Raw genomic sequence first — 18752 nt, forward strand, 5'->3', positions numbered from 1 at the left:
CAGAAGCCACGGCGGGGGGGGGGGGGGGGCGGGAATTAGCAGCCTGGCAGAACGGAGAGGGTGACAAAGGGAAGGTCACGCCTCTCCCGCTCCCACTCTGACAGAAGACACGGCAGAAGGGCCCCCGCAGGCCACGGCTGTCTCCCATTGACAGGCAGGTGTGACAACAAGGCCCAAGACCTGGGCGGCACTCACCCGCCTGGAAAGCGAGAGGGGCCAAGCAGGTGACCCGAGCCGCTCAAATAAACAGCCTGGCTGCGACGCATCCACTGCGCCGTGGAGCACTGAGCTTTCCTCCGTTGGTCTCAACTGTGCCAAGACTCCGTCCAGGAGAAGCTGACCGACGCCTTACACAAATGTCCACCTAGCTCAGTATTGTCTACACTGATGGACAGCAGCTCTCCAGGGGTTCCAGGGAAGGTTCCCTGCCATGGGGAATTGAACCTGGAGCTTTCGGCATGCTCAGTATTCCTGAGCAGCAGCCCCTCCCTAAATACAAAGAAACACAGAAAGCCGCAGTATGCCAAGTCAGACCACTGCTCCATCCTGCTCATATTGCCGACACTGGCTTGCAGCAGCTCTCCGGGGTTTCCAGCAGGGAGTCTTCCCCAGCCATCCTTGAAGAGGCTGCAGATCGAATCTGAGGTCTTCTGAATGCAAAGCAGATGCTCTGCCACTGAGCTATGTCCCTTCCCCAGATGTTGTCAGCTTCCCTGATGAATATGCACATAGAATGATAGGATAATAGAGTAGGAAGAGACCCCAGGGTCATCTAGCCCAACCCCATGCATTGCAGGAATCTTTTGCCCAATATGGGGCTCGAACCCATGACCCTGGGATTAAAAGTCTCATGCTCTACCGACTGAGCTATCCACCATGGTGAAGACTTTCTTGTTCCACCAGGCTTTGGGGAACCGACTGCTTTTAAGGAACTGGCTTTTAAACAGTGTTGTTTCCACTACCTGTATTTTAATAGGCATTTCTGCATAATCCTGCACTGCAGGAATATGCAGGTATCCCAAACAGGGATCAAACCCGCAACCTTGGCGTTATCAGCACCACGCTCTAACCAACTGAGCTATCCATAGGGCAACTCAGTCTCTGGCTGCCACCATTAAACTAAGGGTTTAGATTACGCCCTCAAAGTTTTATATTGCATAATATTTAATGGCAATGCAAACTGCTTAGTTGTGTTTATGTTTGTTCATAAAAAAATCAGAATTAAAAATCCTTAACAGATTGGAGAACTTGGCGCAAGCTAACAAAATGAATTTCAATAGGGACAAATGTAAGATTCTGTACTTAGGCAGGAAGAACCAGATGCACAAATATAGGATGGGGGACACCTGGCTTACTAGCAATACATGTGAAAAGGATCTAGGGGTCTTGGTGGACCACAAGCTTAACATGATTCAAAAGTGTGATGCAGCAGCAAAATAAGCTAATGTCATTCTAAGCTGCACCAGCAGAAGTATAGTGTCCAGATCAAGGGAAGTTATAATACCACTCTATTCTGCCTTAGTCAGACCACACTTTGAATTCTGTGCCCAATTCTGGGCACCACAATTTAAGGATTTGAGACAATTTAAGACAAACTGGAATGTGCGCAGAGTAGGGGAACCAAGATGAACAAAGGTCTGGAAACTAAACCTTATGAGGAGCGCTTGAAGGAACTAGGTATGTTTAGCCTGGAAAAGAGGAGACTAAGAGACTATGATAGCAATCTTCAAATATCTTAAGGGCTGTCACATGGAGGAGGAAGCATGCTTGTTTTCTCCTGCTCTGGAGGGTAGGACTCGAACCAATGGCTTCAAGTTGCAAGAAAGGAGATTCCGACTCAACATTTGCAAAAGCTTTCTGACAGTAAGAGTTGTTTGGCAGTGGAACAGACTCCCACAAGAGGTGGTGGGCTCTCCTTCCTTGGAGGTTTTTAAACAGAGGTTGGATGGCCATCTGCCATGGATGCTTTAGCTGAGATTCCTGTGTTGCAGGGGGTTGGACTAGATGAGCCTTGGGGGGGACTTCCAGCTCTAAGATTCTATGATTCTATGAAATTGCAGTAGCTAATGACTGGTGCAAACATCCATCTATCTTGTCAGGAAAGCTGAACCTCACCCTTCCAGTAAAATGGGAAGCCACTCAGACAAGGGAATGAAAGCAGGGAGGAACCCAACATCGCCCCACTGGGGAATCTAAGAAGAAAAGTGAGGCATCCACGAGAAGAAAGTGCTTTTAGCCATTAAGCACTCTGGTGTTTCAAACACACCCAGCTCTTAACCTGCTGATCTGCCGTTCCCAAATGCAGCCAAACAGCTTGTCCTAAACACCTTGTTGCATCTCCTTGCGGGTGGCAAGCAAAGGGGGTCAAAGAGGGTGAAGTCGCCCGTCAAAATACACACTTCTACATTATCTCCAAGTCAAGCCCTTTAAAGCAAACTGACAATTTAATAACAGGAAAGTCACAATTCTGTAGAGAGTACTAATGGAGGAAATTGGGCAGGTTGGGGGGGGGGGATGTCACTGAGGATTTTTGGAAAGCAGGTGGCAGAGGGGAGAGACCTAGGAAAGATGAGAATAATTAAATCGGCTGGGCAGCGGTCAGAATCTGCCCCCATTAGTTAGTGATCAGAGGAAGAAGACTGGGAGGAGGTGGTGTCAAAAGCTGAAGAGGTAACAGGGTTTAGTGAGCAGGGACAGGCTGGGGCAGAGAGCAGCCCAGAAGCGGAAGCGGAAGCAGGAGAAGAGGGAGGCCAAGAGGCAGAAATTAGTCAGACTGGTGAAGCCACGGTGTCTCCCCCTCCTGCTGCAACAAGATCCCTTATTTAAGCATTTAAATGTATTTATTTATTTATTAAAAATTAGTATCATTAACATAACTAAATAAAAGTATCAGTACTGAAAAATACTTAGATTACTATTAAATTCAGAATTAAAAATACTGGAAAATACTGCAAATGAGAGACTAGATAGGTAACTTTCCCTAAGTGTGCATGCACACAAAAGCTCATACCAAAATAAAAACTTAGTTGGTCTTTAAGGTGCTACTGAAGGAATTTCCCTAGGATCATGAAGAATGCATCTGCAAGTCTCTCAGAAAAAGGTAGCGCTAGCAGCGGGATATACTGGATCCAAGATTGGGAAGATCCATTGGTGGGCACAAAATTTTGGGCTCGCCCAGGGAGTCATAGTACCACAGTCCAGCCTTGATTGAGGTACTGGAGATGAGTCAGCTGGGGTACCTTGAAGGAAGCCTAAGTGAGCAGCAAGGGAAGTTGCAGTCATACACTCCAGTGGAGCAGGTTCTCCACCCCAGAAGGTGTAAGCCAGGCACCCCCAAACTGCGGCCCTCCAGATGTTTTGGCCTACAACTCCCATGATCCCTAGCTAACAGGACCAGTGGTCGGGGAAGATGGGGATTGTAGTCCAAAACATCTGGAGGGCCGAAGTTTGGGGATGCCTGGTATAAGCCACTCCCATAAAATTACATTTATGGAAACATACGACTCAGGTCAAAAGAATCCCTGCATGGACAGGTGCATCTTCAAGAGTCAGGGTTGCCAGTACAGACAGGACCTCTCGTATTTCAGCAAGGACTGCATTCCGCAATACAACATCTGTCCCACCAGGGGGAAAGCCTTCTCTGCGTCACCACAAGCTGACCAGCAGCAACTTAGATATCATTTCCAAGGTGTGGTCGCTGCTGGAAAGCTAGACACTTTGGAGTGCCTCATTGCATAATGCAGAAGTATGTAACGATCAAAACCAGTGATTATTTTTCTTTATAACTATACATAACTGAACAAATAGCACGGCACAGCAGGAAACAGCTAATTAGATGCAGCATCAGGAGGGAAACTGCCAAGGCTGTCAGAAAATGAGCACCACCTTTGCCCACTGTCAAAGAGGGGGCAGAGCTAAGGGGGGGGGAGTTTGTTGACTAATTCTTACTTCCTGAAAACAACATGCAGGGACCAAAATGCAGCTCTTCTTCAATATTTGCACTTCTCCAAACTGTGAGATGGAGTTCTCTGCCCCCCCCAAAAAAAAAACAATCAAAGGGGGATTTTCTTCTACCAGCAAAAACAACAAAAAAAACCATGTACGAAGGTACATCCTAATATAGGGGAAACAGGCTGGGAAATGCAGGCAAAATGATGTCTATTAGGTGAAACACCCACAAAAATTTGCACAAAACTTCATATGGACATTTTTTTTAAAAAAAGCACAAACTGATGTGTGGAACTAAATTTAAGATTAGAAAAATGAGAAACAGAGAGAAACTAAAATTGACACATTCATCCATTTCTAGGCAGAATGAGACTTACGGTACTTGGAAAGCTTGGGGCCACCACTGAGAAGGCCATGTTTCAGGTAGCCAGTGACTTTGCTGGCACAGGAACCTGTTTTCTGCTGGCCTTAAACAGTGAATTTAATAATCTTGGGCACTGCAGGGAAAGAGCTGGGGAAACTGCAGCTCAATCCAATGTAAGAACATAGAAAGCTGCCCGATACAGACCCATCTGACAATCCTACCTCAGCACTGTCTCTACTGACTAGTAGCGGCTTTCCAGGTTTTCAAGCAGGGGACATGCTCAGTCCTAGTTGGAGATGCTGGGGATTGAACCTGGGACCTTCTGCAGACAAAGCCAATGCTCTACCATTAAGCTGTGGAGGTTCTCTTAAAAATAATAGCAAGATTCTAGTCCTCATGGTACTGGGGGAAAGCACTAATTTAAACATGGGCGAAGGAAGCTGTCTTATACAGAGTCAGACCATTAGTCTGTGCCCTCTAGTGTTTCAGATGGACGGGGGGGGGGGGGGGCGGCATTCCCAGTCCTGCTTGGAGATGCCAAAGATTGAACCTGGGAGCATCTACATGCAAGGCAGACCCACCCACCACCACCACCACTGAGACACAACACTCAACCACTTCCCTCATGCAGGCAAAATATGGCAACAGCTCCTGAAGTATCCGCCTTCTCCCTGCAGCTCTGAGGATGTGAGATAAGAAGATGCTAAAAAAGGCCTGGCTGCTTCTGCAAAGGTCTCAACAGGCAACTGATGTCAAGAGCCAGAAGGCACACACACAGCCCACAGAAATGCCTTTGGGGCTGCTATTTAACTTGTGAAGGAAATCACGCACGCCCCCCCCCCCCGGGAGGAAAGTAGGGGCTTGGCTTGGCGATCTGGGGCATGCCATGTCACCGACGACGTCAGCAAAAACTGCCAGAAGGGAAACCTCAGCAACACCGATGGCAAGCAGCAACGCTGCTGGCCTGACCCCTTCCATCCGGACGTCTTCTCCTGTTTTGACGACATTTGCTGCATTGATGGGGTTTCTCCCCTCCCTTCTCTCGCTGACAAAATGTCAACGAAATAAATGGCTACTAGCCACAATGGCGATGCTCTGCCTCTGTGGTCAGAGGCAGCAAAGCTTCTGAATATCAGCTGCTGGAAACCACAGGAGGGGAGAGGGCTCTTGTGTTCAGTCCTGCTTGAAGGTTTCCAACAGACATCTGGTTGGCCACTGTGCAAATAGGATGCTTGTGTCACGGTCCGGTCGGCGGGCGGTTGAAGCCCTGGCTGAGGACGTCAGGACCAGAGGCAAGATGGTGATGTAGAAGCAGGAACAGGTGCAGGGCTGAGGGTCCAGCAGCAGGCAGTCGCAGGGTCAAGGAGCAAGGCAGAGGCGAAGGTCTGGGAGTCAAGGAGCAAGGCGTCGGCAAGGCAAAGGTCCAAGGGTCGAGGATCAAGGCGTCGGCAAGGCAAGAGTCCAAGCGTCAAGGGTCAAGGCGTCGGCAAGGCAAGGGTCCAAGGAGCAAAAGGCCAGAGGCAACCAGGCAGGGATAGCGTTGCTGTGGCAAAGAGCTGAAGGGAAATGCTGAGCTTTTATCCCTCCCAGCTCCTGCCACCAGGTGCAGTGAGGTACCAAGTGGCCTCACCTGAGTGACCACTCCTTGCCTCTCCAGCACAAGCTGAGGTCTTCACCTGAGTGGCCACTCCTTGCTTCTCCAGCACAAGCTGAGGCAGGCCCCAGTCCTGCAAAGCACTACAGGCCCCAGAGCCTGACTCCTGCCCATACTCCTGACAGCTTGAGTAGGTGGGCCACTGGCCTGATACGGCAAGATCATTTATATTATATATAAGATCATTTGTATTATAAATAAAGAAGTGGATCCAACAACAGGATGTTGCAGCACAAAGTGCTCCTGTTTGCTGTTGGCCATAGTGACATGTTCTCCATGCTTTTGTAATGTCCAAGTTACAGTAGATTAGTAATTTTTTAAAAAATGCATTATCCACGTAAAGCCGGCTAGGAAGAGTGTTTGGGAGTTTGGACTAGTCCAGAATACGGCTGCCAGTTTTATGAATAGGGACCTACCGGTTCAGTCATCTTTCACCCAGTGCTACTTGGAATTGTTTTGTTTCCTTTCTCTGAGCATTTATATCCTCCCTTGTTACAATAAGATAAGACTCAAGACAGCTAACAAATAAAGATATAAATCACAGCTGAGGAAACCTAACAAAGGTAATTTAAAAAGAAGTAAAAAAAAATAGACAACATAATTATATTGTTGGAGGTCTGCTATACAGATGTAGTTGAGAGATTCTGGGCAGATAAAAGAAAGCACATAGTTAAACTATGGAACTTACTCCCACAGGAGGCAGTGGTGGTCACCAACTTAGATGGCTTTAAGAGAGGGTTAGACCAGGGGTCAGCAACCTTTTTCAGCTGTGGGCCGGTCCACCGTCCCTCAGATCATGTGGTGGGCCGGACTATATTTTGAAAAACAACATGAACAAATTCCTATGCCCCACAAATAACCGGAGATGCATTTTAAATAAAAGCACACATTCTACTCATGTAAAAACAGGCTGATTCCCGGACCGTCTGCGGGACAGATTTAGAAGCTGATTGGGCCACATCCATGCCGTCTTGCCAGGCATGAATGTTATGAAATAAATAAATTTGCTGGCTGTGTAACGAATGGCACTTTATAGTCTAGGGACTGGAATTAAGCGTGGCTGATCAGCGTTTTTTGGGGGCGCTCTCTAAACCAACAAACCATTGCAAAAAAAAAATGGGTTGGGCTTTGTTATCTAGAAACGTGGCTGCTTTCATTCCACCTTGAGCAGCGAAAGCCAGTTCTGGAGGCCAGGCCTGTGTGGAAAGACTCTCGCCAGCCCCCAGGAACCCTCATGGAATTCTATGGCATTGTAGGATCAGAAAGGACAACAGTGGGTTATCTGGGCCTACACCCTGGCATGATTACCAGACCCCCCCTTCCTCCTCTTCCGCTGTAGCCCCACGCCAGGGCTGACTTACTAGTGGAGAAGGTGCCATCCGTGTGGACAGGAGGGGTGGAAGGGAGGAAAGGCGGGTGTCCGACGAAGAAAGACCGCAGCGAACGCTCTGAGAGAAGCGGGGAGCGCTGGGCAGGGATGTTCTCGCAGCTCCCAACGCTGTTGTGGATCTTGAGGTTCAGCGGCTTGTTCTTTTTCTTAGCTCTGAGGGAAAAGGAGACGGTAAGGCATGAGGAAGAACCACAATGGGAGGAAGATAATGCATACCGTACTTTTCCCATGTACATACCTGCCAAGTCCTGGACGGAAAAATCTGGGATCGGAAGCCCGCAACACCGGAAGTTGCATAGACGCAACTTCCGGCGGCGCTTTGCCCTTCTATGGGCACCAGAAATGGCAGCGTCAGTGCCAGAAGTCGCTTCTACGCATGACCGGAAACGTGTAAAAGCGACTTCCGGCACCAGCGCCACCATTTTCTGGTGCCCATAGAAGGTCAAAGCGCCACCGGAAGTTGCATCTATGCGTTTCCGGACACACGTAGAAGCGACTTCCAGTGCCGCCGCCGCCAGTTTCTGGTGCCCATAGAAGGGCAAAGTGGCACCAGAAAAATGGCCGCCAGCAGAAGCGGATTTAAGGGAGAATAACGGGATAAAAACCTATACGGGAGACCACCAGGAAACGGTAGGAAAAAAGGGGGTTTCCCGGTGAAAACGGGATACTTGGCAGCTATGCCTGTGTATAAGACTATGTTTGTTTCGTTAAAAAATAATGCTAAAAAGTGAGGGTGAGCTTATACATGGGATAGGGCATAGGGTGGACGTTAGATTGGTTGCTGTCAGCGGCTGTTGTGCGTGTTATTTGTTGCTGCATCAATGGGTGGTGTTGATTGGCTGACGCTCCAGCAGTTGGGCGATTGGCAGCTTCTGCTGGCGATGGGACAGACGGGAGGCGGATTTTGAGACGCATGTGGGTGAGTTATTTTCAGCAACCCCCCACAAAAACAGCTCAACAACTCTGGGCAATCCTCCGCAAGAAAAGCTCGACAACTCTGTGCCATCTCCCCCCATTTTCTTAAATTTGAGTCCCCCAAAATAGGGGGAGTCTTATACATGGGGGCGTCTCATACACAGAAAAGCAAGGTAGTTTTCATGGATTGGAAAACAACAACAACAACCACATGCAAGTAAAGGAGAGGCCAGGTCAGAGGAAACAGACAAGAAGCTGCAACAGAGCAGTCCAAGGACCCACCTAGCTTAGCATCCTGCCTCTGACAGTGGTCAGCCACCCAAAGCTTCTAGGAAGCTCTCTTGCAGGTGCCAGACAGAAGGTGTTCTAGTTGTCTGCTCGAGCTTTTAATGGGATAGAACGGTGCAGATCTCAGACCCTCCAAGTGTCCCTATTTTCCAGGGACAGTCCCAGGTTTACAGAAACCGGGAGAGCAGAAGTCAAAAAACCCCACTCAGCTATGAAGCTCACCGGATGACCTTGGGCCAGTCACCATCTCTTAGCCTAGCCTACCTCCCAGAGTTGTTGTGAGGATGAAATGAAATGGGGGGGGGGAGGAGAATCATGTACACCACCTTGATATCCTTGGGAGATAAAGGTGGTGTATAAATGTGTGTGTGTGTGTGTGTGTGTGAGAGAGAGAGAGAGAGAGAGAGAGAGAGAGAGAGAGAGAGAGAGAGAGAGAGAGAGGGAGGGAGGGAGAGGGAGAGGGAGTGGCATAGCTGTCAAGTTCTCCCTTTTTTTAAGGGAAATTCCCTTATGCTGAATAGGCTTCCTCGCAAGAAAAGGGAAAACTTGACAGCTATGGTGTGAGGGTGGATGGAATGGAGTGTGCTGGGAGAGAGCCTGACTAGAACATAGGCTGATGAAATTAATATGAGGCACGATTATTGCTAGTTTAAAACTCAGCACTCAACACTGTTATATTGTGCAGCAGGTCTGAGAAATATCTGAGAAATATTCGCTCAGAGATAACCCTGGCGTTGGCAAAGGAGAATTTCTGGGAGCAGAATTCTTTCCCCATCTCAGCCTCTGTTGCTTATACAGGAATAGGGGGCATCCTCACTAGCAGGAACCAGGAGGGCTCAAATGCAGCGCGTTCCGCCCTCTTGTGGCGGGAAAGGAAACGGGTGTTGGAACGCAGCCCCGACAAAGTCAACTGGGGCCATTTCTCCTCAGCTATTTCTCCATTAACTCTTCCCAATTTATCTTGCCTAGCCTGCAAACACCCTGATTTATGTCAAGACTGGGATGATACATCTTGCGCCTCCTCCTGCCCCCTACACCCAATTGACAGGTGTTTTAGGAATAGCCGCCTCAATCCATCTCTGTCTCCTAGGCAATTTCCCTCTTTGTGGAGAGCTCTCCCTCCCCCCGCCTTCCTTCGAACCGTGCAAGTTCAGCCAAGCAGTGATGCTGAGCTCTAAGCAAAAACCTTGTTAACTTCCTAGATCGGGGAGCACACTCCTGTAAGCTGGCTTTGATGGAGCACAGTATTAAATGCTTCGCTGAAATAGGATCTCTAAAAGTGAAGGATGGTTAGCAGACACCCTCTTGCCCCCATCCCTCCCCAACAAAAAAAAACATTATGTAATCAGAAGCTGGAGATTCTAAAGCAGGTACCCATCATCATGGTGGGAGCTGTAGCAAGCGTGAATGATTCACAAGGGTTGATGGAGTTGCCGATCAGAAGGTTGGCGGTTCGAATCCCCGCAACGGGGTGAGCTCCCATTGCTCAGTCCCAGCTCCTGCCAACCTAGCAGTTCAAAAGCACGTCAAAGTGCAAGTAGATAAATAGGTACTGCTCTGGCAGGAAGGTAAACAGCATTTCCATGCGCTGCTCTGGTTCGCCAGAAGTGGCTTAGTCATGCTGGCCACATGACCCGGAAGCTGTACGCCGGCTCCCTTGGCCAGTAAAGCGAGATGAGCGCTGCAACCCTAGAGTCGTCCGCGACGGGACCTAATGGTCAGGGGTCCCTTTACCCTTTACCTTTATTATTAACTGCAATTAACCCAGTATGCAGCAGCTAGACTGGTGACTGGGAGTGGCCGCCGAGACCACATAACACCAGTCCTGAAAGACCTACATTGGCTCCCAGTATGTTCCCAAGCACCATTCAAAGTGTTGGTGCTGACCTTTAGAGCCCTAAACGGCCTCGGCCCAGTATACCTGAAGGAGCATCTCCACCTCCATCGTTCTGCCCAGACACTAAGGTCCAGCTCTGAGGGCCTTCTGGCGGTTCCCTCACTGTGAGAAGTGAAGCTACAGGGAACCAGGCAGAGGGCCTTCTCGGTAGTGGCGCCGGCCCTGTGGAACGCCCTCCCATCAGATGTCAGGGAAATAAAAAAACTATTTGCCTTTTTGAAGACATCTGAAGGCAGCCCTGTTTAGGGAAGTTTTTAATCTTTGATGTTTTGTTGCTTTATTATTGTTATTATTATTATTATTATTATTATTATTATTATTATTATTATTCTGTTGGGAGCCACCCAGAGTGGCTGGGGAAACCCAGCCAGATGGGCAGGGTATAAATAATAAATTATTATTGTTGTTATTTATATTTATATTTATTATTATTATTATTATTATTATTATTATTTGTACCCCATCCATCTTGATTGGGTTGCCCCAGCCACTCTGTGCGGCTTCCTGAATATATAAAAACATTAAACCTTAACAGCTTCTCTGAACAGGGCGGGCGCCACTACCGAGAAGGCCCTCTGCTGGTTCCCTATAACCTCACTTCTTGAGATGAGTTAACCGCCAGGTGGCCCTCAGAGCTGGATTTCAGTGTCTTGACCAACAAAAAGTTCCCTAGGGAGACTTCAGCATGAAACTGCTGGTGATGATTAATGTGTACCAGGGTCCCTTGTTGACTTTGCCACAACGAACTGCCCCATTCTTGCATGATGCACCGACGGCGCTACGCAAATAGTGTCGTTCTGCGCATGGACGAAAGGCTGCATTAGAAATAAAACTATATTCAGGTTCCAGATTTAGGATCCCAACTCATTTTGTTTCGTAAGCGCAGAGAAGAGAAAGGAGCCCTAAAAGGTCACACAAAGGGAAGGTGATGGTGCCGGGTGCTTGCCCTCCCAGCCAACAGCAGACATCCTTCCTGTGTGCCTGTTGGCAGCACATGCCAGTCAGATCCCGGGGCATCTGGAGAAGCCCTCCGTAGGAAATGACTGCATTGCAGAACCTCCAGAGCCGGCCAAAGTAGCTTGCGAAAGAGGGAGGTGAGCGGGGAAGAGAAAGAAAAAGCATTATACAACCTCTCCCTAATGTGCTAATTGTTTCCTAGCACAGGAAAATGTGACGCTCAATTCCACATCTTGTGCTGGATCGGGGACCCACTGCAGCCAATTGTTTTCATTAGCCAAAAGGACAATTGAATCAAAGGGAGGTTGCGCAACCTCCAGGCTCGGTGGCCGGCATTACTCCTCCTGTGACCCCTGCCAGCTGGAACACGATCATTCACGCTGTCCTAACAATAGCCATGCTATGGCCAAGGCCCAGCCACCACCTTTCTGGGACCTCCTGGGTAAGGTTCTGAAAAAGGGCAACCCAAATGATCGATGGGGATGGAGCCACTCTCCTATGAGAGCGTCAGGGCTTTTTAGTTGCAAGAAAAGGTGAGGAAGAAGGTGCATGCTATAAAATTAGAACATTATGCCTGGCCTGGAGAAAGTGGGGGGGGTCTCTTTCTCTCTCATACTTGGGTCTTGCTTACATGTTTCCCATTGGGGAATATGGTTGTCCAGTGTGAGGACAGGCTGCTGGACTAGATGAGCCATTGGCCTGATCCAGCAGGCTCAGGGTTTTTAGTTTAAAGAGAGTAAGAGGCAGCATGATATAGGTGGACAAAACGGTGCATGGCATCGAGTAAGCAGGCAGAGAAACCTGTTTCTCCCTCTCTGGTAACCCTCAAACTGGTGGGCATGCTATGGAGCTGAATGTTGGAAGAACCAGGACAGATAAAAGAAAGGACTTCCATGCAGAACATAGTTAAACTATGGAACTTGCTCTCGCGGGAGACAAGAGTTGGCCACCAATTTGGATGGCTTCAAAAGATGATTCATGACAAATTCATGGAGGAGAAGCCTATCAATGGCTACTAGTCCTGATGGCAGTGTTCCACCTTTATGGTTACGCTTCTAGATCCAAGTTGCTGGAAACCACAGAAAGGGGGAGAGAGCAAGAGTGCTGCCATATTTTGGTCCAAAACAATGCCATGGATGGCTCCAAGTAAATGACTCACCTCTCCCCAAGAGAGGTGGAGCACAGAATGAGATCTTTCAAGCTCCTGCCTCCAAGCTATATCCTCCAGGCTCCTTCAGCTCGTGGAGAACTTCAGGACCTCTGGCCTGAAGATGGGAGCTCCTTCTCCATTCCATAGGCTCCCACCTGCTAGGTACCCCTGGTCTAGTGAGGTGCCGAGGGGGCATTTAGTGCATCAGGTAAAGGTGTCTGTAGGGGGTCCTGACTGTGGCTTTACAGGGCCTTGTGGTCTGCAAAGTAATTCTGGGTTCTCCTAATGTCCATCTGTCAGCTCTGAGCCCTGGACCTGACCTGGCTCCCCACCTGGTGTCCCTTCAGCCCCCAACTCTACATGTGGGTTGCGTCCAGATCGAGGGGTCATGCTTGGCACTTTGCTTAGGACCCCCTGAAACCTGTCACTCTGCCACAGCCTTCCCCGAGAGAACCAGATTCCGTCACTTTTCTCCATGCTTCTGTAACACCCAGGTGAGATTACTCCAAAAGTGGGTTGGGGTATTGGTGCAGACCAGGCTATGAAGGGTGTTCAGGAATTTGGACTAGTTTGGAATCCAGCTGCCAGTTTTATTAAGCATCTTTCACTTCTCAGCATTGTTTCAATGATCACTTTGAGCATTTTACTTCCTTATGCTGTTATGATAAAATGGAGCTTGATGCAACTAAAAAGTACAAATTGCAGTAAAGAAAACCTAACAACAACAACAGCAGCAGCAGCAGCAGCAACAACAACAACAACATGAAAAGGAGTAAAAATCAGACAACATAATTATATTGTTGGAGGTCTGCTATATAGATGGGTTCTGGTGCCCCTGCAGCTGATCTCTAGACCACTGCTAAATTCAGAGGTCTTCATGACAAGCACCACTCTCCACCTGTAATTCCCAGTCCCTGGAAGTCAAAGGCATACTGGAGGGGAAATATAGGCAATGTGACTAGTAGTCATTGAAAGCCACCACAAAAAGCACACACACTTCTCATTCTCTACTGGGCAGGCCAACCCCTCCTTCTTGAGTCTCCAGTTTCAGCCCAACCCCTTTCTGCAGCATGTATTCTACGAACATGACTCTGCAGAAGCTCATATTCTTCTCCCAAAATCTTCCCATTTATCACTCAGTTTTGGGTCATTAGCACCAACAACGCCATCAGTCTCACACATCCCACAGAAGAGGCACACACACACACACACACACACACACACACTTTCAGCACATCCAGCACCTCAGATCTCAATGACAAACTCTGAAAACCAAGCGGGCTGGAAGTGCTTTGCTGGTGACAAGTTGTGAGAAGGACTGTCATGTCAAGAGACTCCTTTGTGTTCATCTCTACAAGCAGCTGCGATTCCATGCGAGAGCGAGACGAGAGGGAGGCGCTCCGGGCCTGAGATCCGAGAGTCGGAGCAGACGGCAGCGGTCCTCAAAGCCACAAACACTCCTGGATTCACGGTCCCAAAGAGACAGGGGGATGGGAAATAATAGCTCCCGCTGTTGGGAGGCAATATGCCTCTGAGTCTCAGTCGCTGGGGGAATCACAAGTGGGGACAGCTCCATTGCACTCACGTCCCACTTGCCATGGTGAGTATGTTCTTCTCCTGGTTGAGGAGACATGGTGCCTATGGATAGCCCCTGGGAACCACCAGTGGGGAGAGTGCTGCTGCGGTCAGATCCTGCTTGTAGGCTTCTGATTGTGGCATCTGGTTGGCCATGGTGAGAAGTGGATGCAGGGCTAGATGGGCCCTTGGCCAGACCCAGCAGGGCTTTTCTGGTGCACTTATTATTTTATTCATGGAGTTGGAGGCTCCATCATCAATGGCTGCTACCCATCAATGTTGTGCCTCCGATGTTAGAGGCAGTATGCCTCTGAATACAAGGTGTTGGCAATTGCAGGTGTGGAGGACCCTGCTTGTGGGCTTCCCGCTGCAGCATGGAATCATAGATCTGTAGAGTCGGGGGGTACCCCATGGGTCATCGAGCCCAACCTCCTGCAATGCGGGAATCACAGCCCCAGAGCCCCAGGGTTATGTCCTAGCAATGGACTGTCCCCACCAACGGTCTAGCCACGGCACTTTGCACCAACTGGAGCCTCCAAACCAGGCCTGGTAAGGACAGCTAAGTGGGGATACACCCCCAGCACGCACACAAACACATCCCCACAATGTCGTGCTCAGCCCCGCTCCCTGGAGCCCTGTTCATAGCCCAACAAAGTTTCAGGAGGGTTCCTCTTTTTTTCTCCCTCTCTCCACCCATAAATCAGTTACAGGCTAAATATTTACCGAGAAAATCATTTCCTAGGGAGCAGCGCCAGTGACAGCTCTCATTATTAGGAAGGATGAGTGATTCTCAGCAGAGATTTTCCCCATAACCCCCTCCTCTCCCCACCCTTCTCCGGAAAATAAATTTAAAGAGGGGGGGGGATGAATGATGATCAATGCCTGACATCATTCATCTGCCTCTATTGCTGTGAAGGCCAACAAAAGGCCGGCTGTAGCCTTGGGCATGCAATGGAGTGGGCCAGGAGAAGGCATAGCTACTTAAGAGCAGACCCCTGCCCCCCCTCTCTCTCCAGATATAGGGTTGCAGTTTAGTTAAGAGATCACCTTGCCCCATAGATGTCCACTCGACCACTTCCATCTGTGGAGCTTGCTCTGTTATAAATGGCACACAGAAGACCTTCCTCATTCGCAAGAAATCCATCTTTCCATGGGGCAGCACCCAAACTTTGGGACTCCCTGCCTATTGACAACAGGCAGGTGCCTTCACTCTACTCTTTTCAGTACCTGCTAAAAACTTGTTTGTTTATAATAATTAATAATAATAATTTATTATTTATACCCCGCCCATCTGGCTGGGTTTCCCCAGCCACTCTGGGCGGCTCCCAACAGAATATTAAACAGAATAAAACTTCAAACATTAAAAACTTCCCTAAACAGGGCTGCCTTCAGATGTCTTCTAAAAGTCAGGTAGCTGTTTTTTCCTTTGAAATCTGGTGAGAGGGCGTTCCATAGGGCGGGTGCCACTACCTGGTTCCCTGTAACCTCACTTCTTGCAGGGAGAGAACCACCAGAAGACCCTCGGCACTGGACCTCAGTGCCCAGGCAGAACGATGGGGGTGGAGACGCTCCTTCAGATATACTGGCCCGAGGCCATTTAGGGCTTTAAAGGTCAACACCAACACTTTGAATAGTGTTCGGAAACGTACTGGGAGCCAATGTAGGTCTTTCAGGACCGGTGTTAATGTGGTCTCGGTGGCCACTCCCAGCCACCAGTCTAGCTGCCGCATTCTTGATTAGCTGTTTAGACCAGCCTCTCCAGAATGTTGTAGAAAGTTGACGGGTATTTTAATCTGTTTTTTAGTTTATGGTTGAATTCACGGGTCGGTCCCCCCCCCCCCGCCTCCGCCCCGGGGTTTTAAATAGTTGTTTTTAACTGTTTTTACTGATAATGTTATTGTTTTATCATCTTTGTAAGCCACTTTGAGGGTTTTTTTTGGGGGGGGTTACAATCAAGCACTGTTTAAATTTTATGAAATAAATGTACAGTATAAATAAACTTCCCATCTCTTGCTATGTATACTTCAGAAGGATCTTTGGTACTGAGCACATATGTATTTTTAGGCACAGGTGCACATTATTGCATGAATCTGTTTATAATAGATCATATGTAAAGACTATGACCTGGGACACCAGAATTCAAATCCCCATTCAGCCATGACATTCACTGGCTGACCTTGGGCCAGTCAGTCATTGTCTCTTGGCCTAACCTACCTCACAGGGCTGTTGTGAGAATAAAATGAAGAGGAGGAGAGCTACATACACCACCTTGAGTTCCTTGGAGGGAAGGTGGGATGTAAATGTAAAAATAAATAAAATAAATAAGAACCGACTCTTGTGTCGGAAGGAATTTGTGGCTCAAATGCATGCATATATTGAGGGGGGGGAATACATTTTTTAAAAAAAGTGTAAATATATACTGCAAAGACACATTTTCAAGTGAGCTTCCCCTCCCCCATTTTTTCTTTTACAGAAGTGGGATGCAAAAGTATTAGCTCACTGGACATAGACAGATTTTTTCCTTCCCTAGCTAGAAGGAGGCAGCTAGGAGGAGAGATAAACAATCCGAACCAAGGCAGAATAAAAGAGAGAGAGATTGCTGGCTGTGAATAGAGGTGACCAATTCTGTCAATTTCTATTTCTCTCAGTTTTTCATTTTCCCCCTTCTGAAGTTCAGTTCTCCACATCAGTTTGCACTTAAAAGGGGGGGGGGTGAGCTGATGAAAATTCACCAGCATTTTAGTGCAAATTTTTCCTCATATACACAGTTCTGCAAGGCAATTTCTCCTTAACGTAATGCCTTTTTGCACACCACTTCCGCTAATGTGATCCATGTTTGTGTTCCTTTCAGCCTAGCACCTGCCTTTCTTCGTTGGAGAGCTGCATTGCAAGATTCAGGCAAGAGCGGATTTCAAAGGAGGCCTGCGTTTTGCTTTGCGTGCTGTTGTGGACATTGCGAATCAGGCAGATTTGCCTTTAAATGCTGGCTTCTCCGGCCTCCTCCCTGATCCCTAGCTGTGAGTTGACTTGGAGGTCAACTTCAGCGTGGAAGGCAGAGGCTCTCTCTTCAGGGATCTGGTGCTGGAGCAGTTCCTGTGCTATTTACTTAAAGGAGTGCATTTGTCTACGCTATGCCCCTCTCGTATATCTGTAAGGCAAATGTTACACAGATGCCTTAAGTCTCTTATGCATCCAAAGGGACTAAAACCAGTCTGACTTCACAGCCACGGGGAGTGCTTAGGAATGATGCCAGAAATTGTTTCACAGGGAAGGGAGGGCAGTGGTGTAGCGTGGTTTGCTGGTGCCCGGGATGGGTGCATGCACACGCACACTAGGGGGCAGGGCACAGAGGGTGGGTGGAGCCTGCCACAAAAGCCCAGCCCTCGCTGCTGCCACCACCAGGGCAACACCCTGCCAGGAGCCAAGTGGCGTTGTGCTGAGCTGTGCCACGTGCCCACCCACAAAGGGGGATGCCTGGCCAGCCGGCATGGCCCATAGATCATCGCAGCTGCTCAAAGCAGCTCGGGGCTGGCAGATCCAAGTGCAGTGTAGATGTGCGTTTTGGAAAACACTGTCCAAACATGGATGAAAGACCCGGCGCTGGAAACACAGTAAGTGCACCGTAAACTGGAGTTTGAACACAACCACAGCTTGCCTAGTTACCGAAAATATATAGGAGGTAACTGCAGGGCAGTCAGGGCCACATCCAGCCACATAATCAAATCCATGGCGCTTTCATCCAAATCTGATCCTCCTTCTACTGGCAGCAGCAGGGGTTTGGTTTGGCCTCAACCCCGACCACAGAGTGGTGCCCCCACTTTGATGCCAGGCCTTTGATGCCAGGACTCATCAAGGCTTATTAGCACTCCCAGTGATTGGTTTGAGGGACTTAGCGCTCATCCCCTACCGAGCGCCCAAATGAAAGGCAAACTTTTGAACTTCTTTACCTTGCTAAGCCGAGTCAATTAATCTTGCCTGCGCTTTCCTCCCCTCCCTGCTGCCCCCACCCCCCCCCACCCCCAATCAGTTAAGGGCACCTGTGACTTGGTGAGTGACAAGATCGCAAGAAGCACTCACTGAATCAGGCCCATGGGACATCTAGCCCAGCGTACTCTCCTCACAGCGGCCGACCAGATGCCCCAAAGAGAAACCCACAAGCAGGACCTGAACAGAAGAGCGCTCTCCCCTCCTGCAATTCCCAGCAAGCAGTAGCAGCCATTGATAATAATAATAATAATTTTATTATTTATACCCCGCCCATCCGGCTGGGTTTCCCCAGCCACTCTGGGTGGCTTCCAACCGAATATTAAAACAGTACAGCATTAAACATTAAAAACTTCCCTAAACAGGGCCGCCTTCAGTTGTCTTCTAAAAGTAAAATAGTTACTTATTGCCTTGACATCTGCTGGGAGGGCATTCCAGAGGACAGGTGCCACTACCGAGAAGGCCCTCTGTCTGGTTCCCTGTAACCTCACTTCTCACAATGAGGGAACTGCCAGAAGGCCCTCTGTGCTGGATCTCAGTGTCCGGGCTGAATGGTGGGGGGTGGAGACGCTCCTTCAGGTATACAGGACCGAGGCCGTTTAAGGCTTTAAAGGTCAGTACCAACACTTT

The 18752-nt window shown here is 48.8% G+C and overlaps 1 protein-coding gene and 1 non-coding gene across 2 annotated transcripts in view; both read right to left on the reverse strand.

The window, feature by feature from the left end:
- The window catches only part of KSR2 (kinase suppressor of ras 2), a 187100-nt gene that overhangs the window by 91892 nt on the left and 76456 nt on the right, over nt 1–18752 (reverse strand). The window contains exon 5 of the mRNA XM_035098517.2: nt 7328–7509. Within this exon, the coding sequence (XP_034954408.1) occupies nt 7328–7509 (182 nt within the window). The remainder of the gene's footprint in view (nt 1–7327; nt 7510–18752) is intronic.
- Nucleotides 805–881, reverse strand: TRNAK-UUU (transfer RNA lysine (anticodon UUU)). Its single transcript has one exon. It is a non-coding gene; the product is annotated as a tRNA-Lys (tRNA).

Source organism: Zootoca vivipara, chromosome 17 (genome assembly GCF_963506605.1).
Source record: "Zootoca vivipara chromosome 17, rZooViv1.1, whole genome shotgun sequence".
Classification (NCBI taxonomy): Eukaryota; Metazoa; Chordata; class Lepidosauria; order Squamata; family Lacertidae; genus Zootoca; species Zootoca vivipara.